Source organism: Chondrus crispus, genomic scaffold (assembly GCF_000350225.1).
Source record: "Chondrus crispus Stackhouse genomic scaffold, scaffold_5, whole genome shotgun sequence".
In the NCBI taxonomy this organism is placed as follows: domain Eukaryota; phylum Rhodophyta; class Florideophyceae; order Gigartinales; family Gigartinaceae; genus Chondrus; species Chondrus crispus.
In genome coordinates this window covers 449,516-464,032 of record NW_005179334.1, presented here as the reverse complement: position 1 = coordinate 464,032, position 14,517 = coordinate 449,516, and the positions used below count along the sequence as shown (strand labels likewise).

The 14,517-nt window shown below is 52.2% G+C and overlaps 1 protein-coding gene across 1 annotated transcript in view; it reads right to left on the bottom strand.

Moving 5' to 3' along the window:
* Positions 1–12,696: 12,696 nt before the first annotated feature.
* The window catches only part of CHC_T00006690001 (hypothetical protein), a 3,479-nt gene continuing 1,658 nt past the window's right edge, over positions 12,697–14,517 (bottom strand). Inside the window, exons 2-3 of the mRNA XM_005718824.1 lie at positions 14,163–14,208; positions 12,697–13,522 (exon numbers count right to left, since the gene is read on the bottom strand). Of these exons, the coding sequence (XP_005718881.1) occupies positions 12,697–13,522; positions 14,163–14,208 (872 nt within the window). The remainder of the gene's footprint in view (positions 13,523–14,162; positions 14,209–14,517) is intronic.

The window sequence follows — 14,517 nt, the reverse complement described above, 5'->3', positions numbered from 1 at the left end:
GCGGGCTCGGACAGCCTGGGGCGTCGGCGGTGGGAGGCGGGACGCGGGGCGCCGGCGCCGACAACGGCGGCGCGGTGAGGGCGGCGATGGAGGGCGGCGACAACGGCGGAAGTCTCAACTCGGACGTCTTCTTCGTCATTGCAACGGCGGGTGTGTGTGTGTATCGCGGGGGAGAGCGGTGGGGCGCGTGACGTTTCGAGAGACGCGCTGGAGCGTCTAAGAGCATGCCCTCCGTGTTGGATTTCGCTACTACATATACTGTGCACCCCCCCACCTGTCTCCTGGCCAGGGGGCACTCCCTTTTACCACAGGTTATGGTCCCGTGGCGCATCCGGCTGCGTACCGATGCTCAACACAAGTGATCGCGAGTTCAACTTTCAACGTTTTCCAAGATTTTCAACTGTACGGCGACTGTCAAGCACCCCCCTTACAGCACGCTCCAACACCAAGGCCTCTGCTACTCACCACCCTCTTATCCCCATGCAAGCTGCGTGATGATTTTTGATCACGCTGGCGGAGCGTGAAATTTCGTGATTTTGGGTGAATCACGATTACTGCGTGAACATCACTCTGTGCAGGGTGAAGTTCACCCGGTCAATGCGTGAACGTCTTGCTGCAGAATCATGCTGATCACGAAATTGATCACTCTTTTCACGCTCATCACCCAAAACATCTACTTCGTCGCTCAACTCGAGTCAACCGTACCAAGGCTAGCTAATTGCAGATCGGGCCGTGTGAACAAAACTGACAGTTGTGTTGCATACGCAGTGCTCCTCTTGACTTCGATAAACACTATGCGCAAGATTTCTGCGTTTCAGCCGTCCCCAATCCGATCTCAGAGATCGTAGCCATCTGACTACTGCGAAGCACGGGAGAGTTCAACTTTAGCACATAGACCTGATGACCGAATCAGTTTATCAGCTGAACGAGTACCAAGAATGGCGTCACACCAAAATATTATCAGGGATGTTAACAGGTCCGATGGTGAAACAATATGTCGTCAGTTGCAATTTGACACTCCATCGGATGTACAGCGCGACAGCTCAAGTGATGACAGCGATGCCCGGGATCCAGACTGGTCCTTCACACCGATAATGGAACAAAATGGAAATACGGGTGTCGGGGAGGCCTTTTGCAGTTCCTCAGAAGAATCGGCTTCCTCAGTAGCTGCTTCAGATACAGTTACAAACGCAGAAGTAGTGCACTTGTTTCAAGACCTAGGAACTCCTAGCCACTCCTCGCTTCCGACCTGCACAGTTCCAAACGAACTTGATGAACGAACAGTTGGTACTGAGGATCATTGGTCATCTATTTTTTGTGAGAATGCCGTGCAGTTCTATGGTTCCTCCGCGATGCATTTGATGCAGTCTGAGGCTGTTGAGGATATTCAAAACGAAAGCTCGCTGGAAAGGACCGCAGCGCAAAGAAATGGAGGCCTGTCTTCGTGGAATTATAGCTCAGCATTTGAAAAGGTTGAATTAGGTGTGGATTGTATGAACAAATCTTTTGCCGAGCGGTTTGTATCTGAAAGCAATATGGTTCTGGACAATGTTCTTAACGAAGTGCGTGTGATATGCGGTATTAGAGGGACAACGTCGTTGACTTCAATAACACGACTTCAACTTTTTGAAATGTTTTTATCGGAGAGCGTACTTCAAAAACTAATTGCACACGTGAACAGAGTGCTAAGAACGACTAAGAAAAAATCAGCAACTCTAGCTGAGTTAAAGTGTGCCATTATAACTTCTGTATTGGCCGCTTCGTATGGTAGCAGTGTTGGGGTCATCACTGCTCCTGCGAACAGGGAGTTCTTCTACCAGATGAGAATAACTGGTGACCGGTATATGCAAATATCGTCTGCACTAAGTTGCACATCCAGAAAACGGCAGCGCGTGCAGACATACGGCGAGGGTTGGTCAAATAAGCCTCTTCTTGCAAACTTTTTAATAACTGAACTAGAACAAGAATTTGCAGCAGTCAATAGGCGTCTTGTCTATATTCCTGGAAAGACAATATTTAGTCTGAACGATGATCACCAGCGACTCCGTTCGAGAGCAGTAACAGAGCTAACAAATCTTTCGCAAATCAACAATCCCCAGAAAGCTCTTGGTCCAGTCAACAATGCCGTGTGTTCCGCTCTAACGTCAACATTTATTGCAGGTCATTACTCGAGACCCGGTGAAAAAATCATCCACGTTTGGCAGCCCCTCGTCCAACTTATTCAAGGTGCTGCTACGCCTGGATCTATATCCCCTATGTGTGACGCCATATTTGCTTCAGATCGCGGCTATAACTCGCGAGAGACAATCTCTTTTATCAACGAACGGCTTGGTGCCACTGGCATTGGCACACACAAACGATCTCTTGACTATCCATTCGTCTTCGGGGACGGACCCATAAGAAAGAGGCACAAAGGAATGGTAGTAAGCGAACGTGGATGCCAGGCTGTATACTCGGCCACTAGACAGCCCTCATCAAGCCAGGGAAAGCCCGTGCAAGCAGTTGTATACCGTGAGAGCTGCAGTGGAATGATTGATGCAGTTTACCATAACAACTCCCGCTTGTTTGGTGCTCATTTGTTCTCCCTCATTCGTAAAGCTGGGTACCAAAACTTTAACACCCCCCAAAAATATTCGCAACCTTCACGAGGTATACAGAGCGGCAGGTACTGAGAACATCGCGGGAAGGATCCTGATTCCAACGCGCTCGTCTTCTGGAGACAGGTTTCTTCCTTTTCTGAACGTGTCCCTGGCACTTCAGGAAGTTAATCACTTCACATTACTACAGACAGAGGACCCAGGCTGGTTTCTTGCAAGAGCTTTTCAGTTCACGTCAAGAACAACGCACACGTTCATATCGTGTATTGCGTCTGACTTCGAGAAAAATATCGCCGCTCTTTCCTCTGTTATTAGTGGAATGGTGGTGATGGTTGGTGCAACTGCATTACCGCAAGACAATTCAGAAACTGAAGTACTGATAAAAGAGAAGTGGGATGCCGTTATGGATGGATTGCGAATGCAAAAAGAGCACAACCAAGCGCCACTGCCCAGCAAGCCTCGGTGGATCGAGTCATGACCTGCACTTCTGCGTCCTTGTCAGCGCTTTGAAAGGACGAACTGCTTACTGTATTGGAAAATGTAGGACACCGCCAACCTGTCTCAAATAGAAAGCAACAGCTAATTGATAAGATTATTCAGTTGCAGAGGAATGTGGCAGATGGAACAGAAACTTCAAATATCCAAGAGGCAAGCAGTGAAACACAGTCCGAACAGGAAAAGAATAGGCTTTGTAACTATCTCCTTGAAACTTCGTTAAACACATGGTTCATGAAGCCACTTGTGAGCACTGCGGGCATGAAGGAGGGATCATTTAATGAACACCAGATTCTCAAGTCCCTAAAGATGTTCTTTGACAAAAACAAAGTACAGGATGTGACACGAGTCTGTATTGCGGGCGAGCCAAACATTCTAAGTGCATTTGCTTACGATTAAAAGATTGAATACTTGCAAACTGTTCGTCTAATTGGCTCCAAGAGGGTGAAGTTAGTTGCTGGGAGCCCTGACGGTGTTGTGGCCATTTCAGATAATAAGGGGGACGTTTGTGTCGCAGCGGTGGAGATAAAGACGATGAATGCCGTTAATACGATCGAGAAAGCAATAGAACTTAAGAGCAAGTACAGTTCTTTGACTGTGCTCCCAAACATTTGTAGTAACCCGACATCTATGAAATTTTTTCATGACTTGGTGCCGACTTCAAGCTACCGGCTGCTGTGCCTTCATCATAGTGCAGAGCTTGGTAAGGGAACTGTAGTTTTTATTGTGGCAAAGGGAAGCAATATGAGCGTGGGTTCTATTATTTATAGGACACTGTTGCAGTTTAACAACTCGTTTATTGCCGACTATTTGTACTGCATTTCAACCGTTCGTATATATTGTTTTAAATGGATTGGTAATGATGCAGAAAGTATACCTCTGCACCTAGATGAACTTTTGGTCAAGAGCCATGCAACGGATCTGTTCTCATACGCCTCATTCTATAACCTGAGCAAAGCATACAAGACGCTTGCAGAAAAAATGGCCCCCTTCCCCCAGCTCGCATGATCAGACCTTCTTCGTTGGTATTTTGGAACCTAACGAAAGGAGGTGTAGATGAATTTTCGAGAGCATTGAAACACCTATGATATACTAACTCGTCTGAAACCCCCATTGTAAGTGTCATTGGAAGGCTTGTCTGTGCACAAATCAATAATGCGGCTATAGTGCATCGTCTTGTTGTCGCAAAACAGAAAGGCTTACTACCTAATAAGGGGGATCAGAACAGTCGAAACGGCAATAACTACACTGCATTAAGACATGACGTGTCCAGATGCGCGTCGTTCTCAGATTTTGCTAGACATCTAGCTCGTGAATGGGTTGAAAACTCACAGTCTGTTACGGGGTCTAACGACCAGCCATATCGGGATGTCAGTGAATGTCATGTGCCAGTTATAAGGCAGTTTTACGTTAAAATGCGGCATCTAAGTATAATAGGCCAGCTGACAAAGAAAGGAGACTTTGCAGTCCCGAACTGCACACAAAGGAAAAAGGAAAAGCTGCGTACTGCTCCTTGTGCTCTTTTAACTATACTTTTGTTTTACAAGGTGTGACATTTAAGAAGAAGGGTGGTTCAAAGGAGATCCAATGGTGTCTGTTATGTAGGCAACCGATATGTTACAAATGCTGGGACAAGTGGCACAAGGACGAAGAGCTGCATCGGGCAACGGTTTCTCCTCACCAAAAAGAAGATTTTAGGGATAATGCTTTAGCCTCACTGTCAGTTGAGTAAACACCTAGTCCGTATGAAATGATAGTGCTCTGGCAGAACTAATAATGTTGTTGCGATCCAAAAAAGACATGACGACGCGTTTATATGCACAAGCTGGAATTACTACCCTAGCTAGTCCTCAACACCATGTCGTCATGCAGAGTGACGAAGTAGATGTTTTGGGTGATGAGCGTGAAAATAGTGATCAATTTCGTGATCTGCGTGATTCTGCAGCAAGACGTTCACGTATTGACCGGGTGAACTTCACGCTGCACAGAGTGATGTTCACGCAGTAATCGTGATTCACACAAAATCACGAAATTTCACGCCCCGCCAGCGTGATCAATAATCATCACGCAGCTTGCATGGGGTTATACAGCACGCTCCAACACCAAGGCCTCTGCTGCTCATCATCCCCAAGCACACTCAAACACTACGGCCTCTGCTTCCTCGCCACTTCCCCGCTTTCATTCACCTCACTACAAGTCAGATCGCGGCGACTGTTGGATTTCGCTAACGCTCATCCTTCCTACGATCTTCCCCTACGTTCCTTTCCTTACAGCTCTATCGGACTTCGCTACTACATATACTGTGCACCCCCCGCCCCCCCACCTGTCTCCTGGCCAGGGGGCACTCCCTTTACCGCACTCCGCGCAAATCTATTCGATGAAAAGAATTTCCGAGCCAAATTTGCAACCCTACCGCCCAAATCTATCCCTATCAGAAATCGGATAGAAGCAACCGATAGAATGCCACGTGCAAGCCGTGTCAGTTGTTTTCCCGCCAGAGAAGCAAACCGAGACAGTCTGCCAGTCGCTGTCAGCCTGCGTACCCCGACATTACGACTGTTATTACGCTACGTGTACACGTACACACGAAGACTTCAGCGCCCATATTAAGTATCCGAATAAACCACGCCGACGGCCAAAAGGGATCGTCGTCGATTACGCAATCACAGGTTATGGACCCTACGCAAGCCTAACAGCAACCACTGCATTCTACGACCTCTACAACGTATTCGAGCTTCGCTCTACGAAAGTAACCGACAAGGATTCGAGCGTTGCTCTACACCTTACCCACCCAGCGTGCGAGCATTGCTCCGCTAGCCAAGTCTGAGCATTGCTCCTTCTAGTTGTCACCCGCCCACAACGACAACATAGCCGATCTACAACATACTAACTCCCCCCGGTCGCGACGCCGTCACTACCGTGACACATCCCCCATTTGTACACCGCTGTACGACAACGCTAAGCTCACAGAAAGCGAGGAACGAACCATGAACACCCCTGGCACCAACGGCAATCCCCCAGGACCTCACAGCTACACGCTCACGCAAACCCCGAAATGGAAGATATCAGAAGAGCTCCCCGCACTCACGGAAGACAACTTTCCCCTCTAGCATGCCACCCTTATGGACATACTGACCATGCATGACCTCGAAGCCCTCATTGACGACAACTTCACCACCCCACCCAACCTGAAAGCGTTTTACGGCAAGGCAATGGCCAGCTGTCGCCGAGTAATTGCCAAAAGTATCCCAGCCGACATCAACAACCAGATGCCAGCCGTGCTCTACACCGAACCCCCTTCACGCATTGTCGAATTCCTCAAGGACCTCCTGCAAGGCAACACAGCGGATAACCACTCTATACTGGAACAAGAAGCCAAACAAACCGTGCTACACGATGGCATGACAATCAAGGATTACGTCACAAAACACCGAGCCCTCCGTGCCCGCATGCAGAACGCAGCATACCCCCATATTTCCGAAGAAGCAACAACAGTTCGCTTCATGGTGGAAGGACTCCGCCCTAACGCCTCATTCCGCGATCTCATTCGGGCGTTCAAGGCCACTGGAATCCCACCCAGAATTTCGGACTTCCAAAGACGTCTCCATGACGTCGAGGAGGAGAACGGAAGGATGGACACACCATCGCCTCCACTTTACCCCACCCAGCCGCACACTCGCCATGGTGACAATCGGGGTCGGTATCGCGGCAGTCATCGACGCGGTAACACTCGTGGTAGGGGACGTGGCAGGTGGGGATACCAACGCAATGATAACAACCTTGCCCAACAGCTCCAAGATCTTGCAAACGTAAACCAATTAGTGTCAAACATACGCACGCCGCCTGCACAAGGACGTGACTCCCCTTATCACCGGAGAACCGGTCGTCGTCCCGCCAAAGCGCAACGCGCATACACAGATCCCGACCTCAGCCTAGAAACGGACACCCAAAATCCTATCGACCTCGCCACGCTGCAAGCCATAAACGCAGCAGGTGCCCAGGTCTCGGACGAAACCGAACCTGAGGAGGACGATCATAACCGTACGTTCATACTTGACTCAGGAGCCCACCCCTCTCACGTCAATTTTTCGTTCCCTGCTATGCGCCAATTGACAAAACCACTAACAACAAGAACGGCCACCTCCTCATCAAACGGCGCCACTCACGCTGGCATATTACAGCTCAAGACAAATAAGCACTACTCGCTGACCCTACCAACAGTCCTACACCGTGGCATACATCCCAACCTCCTCTCAGTCCACTCCATCGCCAAGCAGCATGGGCATGTAGTATTCTACGCATCAAAAGCCAGCATAGTTAACACCAAGGCGGCCAACCCGCGAGTGATTGGGTCAGCAAGATGGTACAACGGCCAATACATCCTCCAAGGCCCAACCCCCTCGTCACGAGCTGCCAGAACCATCCTAATCAAACGTCGTTCAAAGCAAAGATCAAAACTACCCACTCGTCAGCAGCCAACACAAGATACATCCGCTGGTAAACGTACAAACATTGGCGCTATTCCGCGCGGCTTACCCAACAAATTGACCCAAAACATCTCCGCGGCTGGTCGCATGCCGGACTCTGACAACGAAACAGGTCAGTCTCAGTCGGAACTCGCCAAGGCGTTTCACAAGTGGCATCTTTTATTCAACCACATTAGTCCCCGAACCCTACAGACGATGGCAAAAAACGAGCTCCTGCCACTCCCAGCAATTCTCAAGCGAACCCCCCCACGGCTCACCTGCTCGGGCTGTGCCCACGGCAAAATGCGCCGGCAGCCGCACAAATCAGCCACGCACCGCTATTCCATCGCTGTTTCCCTGTCCTCCGATGTTTGCGGACCCATCTCCCCCAAATCGACCCACAGCAACGCATATTTCACTACGTTTATAGACACAAAGTCCAAGTATGCTATGCTACACTTCATGCCCAATAGAAAGAACATACTCCAATTCATAATCTCCACAGTACAAACCATCAAGAGACGTCACGGTTAGCCGCCGCATATTTTCACGACGGACAATGCCGGCGAGTACATGTCAAAAGCCGCACGTCAATATTACCGCGCAGAGGGCATTACGCTCAAACCCAGTACGCCCTACGCTCCGCAAGAAAACGGGATTGCTGAACGCATCAACAATACTCTAATGACGGCAGCGCGCGCTGCCCTTTACCACAGCCGGTTATCCCCCGTTTACTGGGAAGATGCAGTACGCGACGTGTTGTTTAAGTACAACATAACAATGCACCACACATCCAAGCAACTACCGTTTACCGCTTGGAACGGGCACGCACCAGCAATTACCTCAGTGCACACCTTCGGCCAACGAGGGTTCATTCCCATAATACGCAGTAAGACAAAGCTCCAAGGCCGCGCACACCCTGTCCGTTACATGTTCGGCATCGACGAATCGCATCTCATGGTGCGGACCCTCGCAACTGGAGAATACAAGCGAGTCAGGACGATCGATTTCAAACCATACTCCCGCACCTTGGACCCCGTCGCCACACAAACGACAGCCTACAAAACGCATATCCCACACCCGGATCCCACCCACGTAACAGAAAGCACACCGGCACCACGATCGCACAAGCAGGCCAGGAGATACCCAGACGCTCAGCTGTGGGAGCGCGCACACAATCTCGAGCTTGACAAATTGGACGAAGCAGGAGCTATCAAATGGCTACCCAGGTCCTCCATCCCCCCCAAAACCCGGCTGATCCCCCTCACGATGACCTACCGCTATAAACGCGCATCAAATGGGGACATTCTCGAGCACAAAGCCAGGTGTTCAGTAAGAGGGGACCTGATGCAACCGAATATCCACTATGACCCCTCCCAACGAGCCTCTCATATGGCAGACAAGGATACCATACGGCTTTTGTTTGCAATCAAGGCCGCAGGTAACCTCGCCTGTGACCACTTTGACCTCAAGTCAGCTTACATTCACGAAGACTACAAATACAAAAAGCCTGTGTACGTGAAGCAGCACCCACGTTTCAATGGTCACCTCAAACACAAGGGGCCAGGCGGGCGATTAACCAAAAACGTATACGGCACTCCCTCAGGGGGATACTTTTACCTCGAAGGTGCGCACACATTCCTGCGCAACCACGGCTACCAACAAAGCGAGCAGGACTCATGTCTTTTTTTCAATATTCATTCACCCAAATCCTTCATATTCATAGCCTTAAGCTCGGACGACTTCCTAATAGTGGCCTCGCACACATCGCACATCGAAAAGCTGCATCAGGCGCTATCAAAAAAGTACAAAGTGAAACGGCTCGGTCCCCCAGCACAGTACCTAGGGTGGACAATCCAACACCAGAAAAATGGAGCAGTGAAAATCAGCCAACCGACGTACATCCACAACGTCCTCACTCACATGCGCATGACCACTGCCAACGGAAAAAGCACCCCTTACACCGATGGCATCAAACTGCATGGCCCCACAGATAAAGATACCCCAATACCCCACCTCAAGGCAAAGTACCAACAAATCATGGGAGAACTTAGATATATAGCAGACTGTACGAGGCCGGACATCGTTTTTCTTGTCAACAAGCTGGCAGCAGCCACGCATAGCCCGACCAAACGCCACTGGGTTCACCTAAAACGACTAATGCGATACCTGGTCGCCACGAGAGACGACGGAATCTTGTACCAACCCTCCAAATCTCACAACGACCTTTCATCTGTCCTTCACGAACCAAACACACCCGCACGGCCCCACCCTGTTCAATCTTATTCAGATGCCGATTTCGCTGGCGACGAGGCGGATCGCAAATCAACAACCGGCGCCATCCATCTATTCGCAAACGCCCCCGTCGCATGGACATCGACCAAACAATCCATGCAAGCCCTATCGACATGCGAAGCCGAGTATATGGCGGCATCCACGGCTGTGCAGACTACTCTCTGGCTCCGACGCATATTGCAGGAGTTATCCATCCTCCCTCCAGCCGCCACACGCTTACTTGTCGACAATCAAGCAGCAATCGCCATTGAAACGAACACAGCGCCCACCAAAAAGCGGAAATTTATCAACTTGAGACACCATTTCTTGCGCGCACACATCGCCAACGGCGACATCAAAGTCCTGCACGTCCCGTCTGAACGCATGCTGGCAGACATGCTTACGAAGCCGCTGGGTGCACAAAAGTTCAGGGCCAACAAGCAAAGAATATCCATGACTCAAACAGGGGCGGATAACTGACTCTGCCATGAGCCACTTTGACACCTGCATCCGAGCAGGAGGAGTGTTATTACGCAAAGCGTAACCAAAACAAAACGCTCGGACACAGAAAACGCGTGTCCCAAGCCAGTATTATTATTACGCTACGTGTACACGTACACACGAAGACTTCAGCGCCCATATTAAGTATCCGAATAAACCACGCCGACGGCCAAAAGGGATCGTCGTCGATTACGCAATCACAACGACATACGAAGCCAAAATCATTGAGACCGGCGACCATTCACCAGAACTATATCATCATCTACGTCACTTTCCTCCAGAAATCGCAAAACGGTTCTACAGTAAGAGCCGCCGTTGGAATCTATGTTGTGCTCCGAGTACAGTCTGTACTACAGCGGAGCACAACATAGATCTGCGCCTGGGAACGGTACTGAGTACCGTTCCCAGGCGCAGATCGGAGGGAGAGTGGGTTGAGAGCGCGACACAGCTGTAGGCATGCGGCCGCGGAAATCTCGCAGCGTGGGTACGCCGTCGTGGAGTGGGGATGTGTCTCGTCGGATTGCCAGCATCGAGCTTCCAGCGGTTTTGCGACGCGGTGGGGTTTAGGAGCGAATAGAATCGATGCAGATAGATTGACGAGTCGATGCAAAATTCTATCGGGGAATCTGACAAATTGCAGGCATACACTTGTCATTTCTACCCGGCGATAGGACCTCCGCGTTAGGGGACGCGTTAGGGATGCTGTCCTGCTCGTGTAAATTATTCACCTTATGTAAGGTGAATAATTTACACGAGCACGACATATCCCGATTTCGTCTGTACTGTAGTCATGTTGCATCACTGTACCCACACACTGTGTATCTCCCTTGAGAATGAAAATGTAAAATCTACCCAAGGGTAGCTTACACGCAACTGCAGCTGAGTTGTGAATCCGTGCTTACCTGTTACAGTACCAAGGGTACAAGATTTCTTTTATGATGTACGGTAGTTACATCTCGTCTTGCGCTGAATCATGTGATTCAGCGAACAGATACTCCTTAGCAGTCTGCGATAAGCATGAACAAGAAAAGAATGGTGCGGGAGTTTCAAGCTTTAGAAAAAGAGTTGCTTTTAGGTTCTAAGAAAACCATAAGTTTTTTCTTTTGTTCTGTGCATTTGTTTCTTCAACGCCGCTCTATGTTCGTCACGAGCCTCCTTACTTGCTCCTCCTTCTTTCTCATAGCTTTTACAGTGTGTTTCGCGTGTTTGTATACGTGTGTGGTGTTTTGTTTTGTTCTGCAGAGCTGAGAGTAAGATTGATCTCGAGTGACGAGGGTATTGTACATAAAATATTTGTACACGTGTGTACTCGGAGTTGCATACAGTTCATTCAGATTGAATTTTTGAATTTTGAAATGCTCAGACCAATGAACCGCCCTTGACATTGGAAGCAGTGGAATACCAAGGGTACCAAGGGTACTGTGTAACAAGAAACCGATGACTCCGCGCTTACTCGTCGTCGCTCGTTGGTTATAAGTCTGTTCCCTGCCGGACAGACTGTCCTGTGCGGTCTGACAGGTACCGTATCCGGCAGACGCAAAATAAATAAATAAATAGGTTCGAGGAGGGTTCCCCAAGAAGGGTTTCCCAAGGAGGGTTCCCCAAGTTGCGCGCAGCGGGTTGGATGCAGAGAGAGGGCATGTTCTTACAATTCAATATCATGGAGGGCTGCGGCTCGTGAGTTTTGCACGCTTGATTCTTGATTCTTGGGCAGGGCTTGTCCCTCTCGTCCCTCTCGAGGGTAAGCGTGAGATAAATTCCCAGATACAGGCCGACGTCGGCACAAAACGCACTGCAGAATGGCAAGGTACGGTAAGTCACTAGGGAGATATTTCGGATACAACCGGTGGTCGTCCACAGCCCTACCTACTACGTCTAGGTCCACAGCCAAGATATTTCGGATACACCCGGTGGTAGTTCACCGCCCTACCTAAAGTTACTTTACTACGTCTAGGTCCACTACCGCACCCACTTTGCCGTTATTGCCGCGCTATCTACCTTTGTACGTAATATGCATGCCCTATCAGTCGAGTGCATGACATGCACAAATACGCACGCACTTTTGAGGTCATTCATGATCGCGTCCTCAAAAAGTACGTGTACCATTCTGATCATGGGCAGAGCGGGGTATTGCCACTCTCTTACTGTACCCATCGGCAATGCTACCTCCCCCGTCTCTTCACTCACTCTCGGACCCCAGGCTAACTTGTGAAGAACAGCAACAACAACTTCAGTTTTACACACTTACAAACGTAACTTGCTCTGGATAGGTGCTACGTACTATTGTACCGCAGTTGGAAAAGATTGCAAATCCTCTACTACGGTAGCCCCATCGATACAGATCATCATGTGTACGAGCAGCTCTACGTGCAATTCGACGACCCCGCCGTGCTGCTCGTTCCGGGCGGGCAAGGTCTGCAAGCGTTCACATTATCAGCTCCATTCGCCCTACTGGACGTCCCGGCGGGGCAATTCTTACAAAACTGCGCCCCCTTGCGGTCCTGATACGTCCCCTGGAAGCACGTATTGCACGAGCTGGCTCCCTGAAAGTTGGTAAACGTCCCCACGTTGCACGGCCTGCACGCGTCTGCGGAAGTCTCCCCCCTGGCGTTTCCAAACGTCCCCTTGGGGCACTGCTTGCACTCGGCGCTCCCGATCTGGTCCTGATAAGACCCGGTTCCGCACTGTCCGCACGAGCGTGAGCCGGCGAAGCTCTGCGTGCCGCGCGGGCACGGCCGGCATTGCTCCTGCGACTTCACCCCGGTCAGCTGGCTGAACGTGCCCGGCGGGCAGTCGCGGCAAGAGTTTGAGGCAACGCGGTCGGCAAACGTCCCGGCGCGGCACGACATGCACGCGGTGCGCCCCTCTCCGCTGAACGTTCCCAGCGGGCATTTGGTGCACTGGCTCGCGTCCGTCAGGCCCAGCCGGTTGCTGAACGTCCCCGCCCGGCACGGCTGGCACTCGCGGCTGCCGGTCTTGTCCTGGAAAAAGCCTGCGCGGCACGGCTCGCACACGCGCGAACCCTGCCTGCTGAACGTGCCCTTGGGGCAGTCGCGGCACTGCCCGATGTCGGTCAGGCCGAGCAGGTTACTGAACGTGCCCTCGGGGCAGGAGCGGCACGTGGACGACCCGATCTGGTTCTGGTACTGGCCCTCGCGGCACGCGTCGCATGAGCGCGCCTCATCGCGGCTCTTAGTGCCCTTGGCGCACGGGCGGCACCCGGCGCGCGAGTCAACGCCAACCTGGTTGTTGAACGTGCCCGCCGGGCAGCTGTTGCAGCCGAAGGCGCCCATGCGGTCCTGGAATGTGCCGACGCTGCAGTCTGTGCACGTGGAGGAGCCGGCGCTGCTGAAGGAGCCGCGCGGGCACGGGCGGCACTGGCTCGGCTGTGTCGCGCTGGTGAGGCGGCCCGCCGTGCCGGCCGGGCAGGCCTTGCAGAAGGACGACACGACGCGGTCCTGGAAGAAGCCGATGGCGCACGCGGTGCAGGCGCGCGCTCCGCGGCGGCTGAACGAGCCGCGCGGGCACGGTTGGCACTGCATGAGCGAGGTGAGGCCGACGCGGGTGCTGAAGGTGCCGTCCGGGCACAGCTTGCAGCGGCGCGCACCCACAGCATCCTGGTAGCGCCCCTCGGGGCACGACGAGCACGCGCGCGCCTCGCGCTCGAGGTTGAACGTGCCCTTGGGGCATGGCGTGCACTGGCGCACGGCCGTGAGGCCGATGGCGTTGCTGAAGGTGCCCGGCGGGCAGCTCTTGCACCCGCTGGAGCCCTCCGTGTCCTGGAACTTGCCCGCCGTGCAGGCGCGGCACGAGTTGGCGGCAATGCCGCTGATCGAGCCCTTGGGGCACGGCATGCAGCGGGATAGGGCAGCGGCCTTGGTGCGCGGGTTAAACGTGCCCGGCGGGCACTGCTTGCATGTCGCTGTGCCGCGCTCGTCCTGGTAAAAGCCCGGGCGGCAGTCGGCGCACACACCCGCGCCGGCACCACTCGCCGTACCGACGGGGCACAGGCGGCACGCGGCGCCGGACGTGGCGCCCTCGCCGGAGAAGAAGGTGCCGGGCGGGCAGCGCTTGCAGAAGCCGGAGCGTGTCTGGTCCTGGAAGCGGCCTGCGGGGCAGGGGGCGCACGTCTGCCTGTTGTTGGTGCTCGAGGTCCCCCTGCGGCAGGGGGCGCACATGGCGAC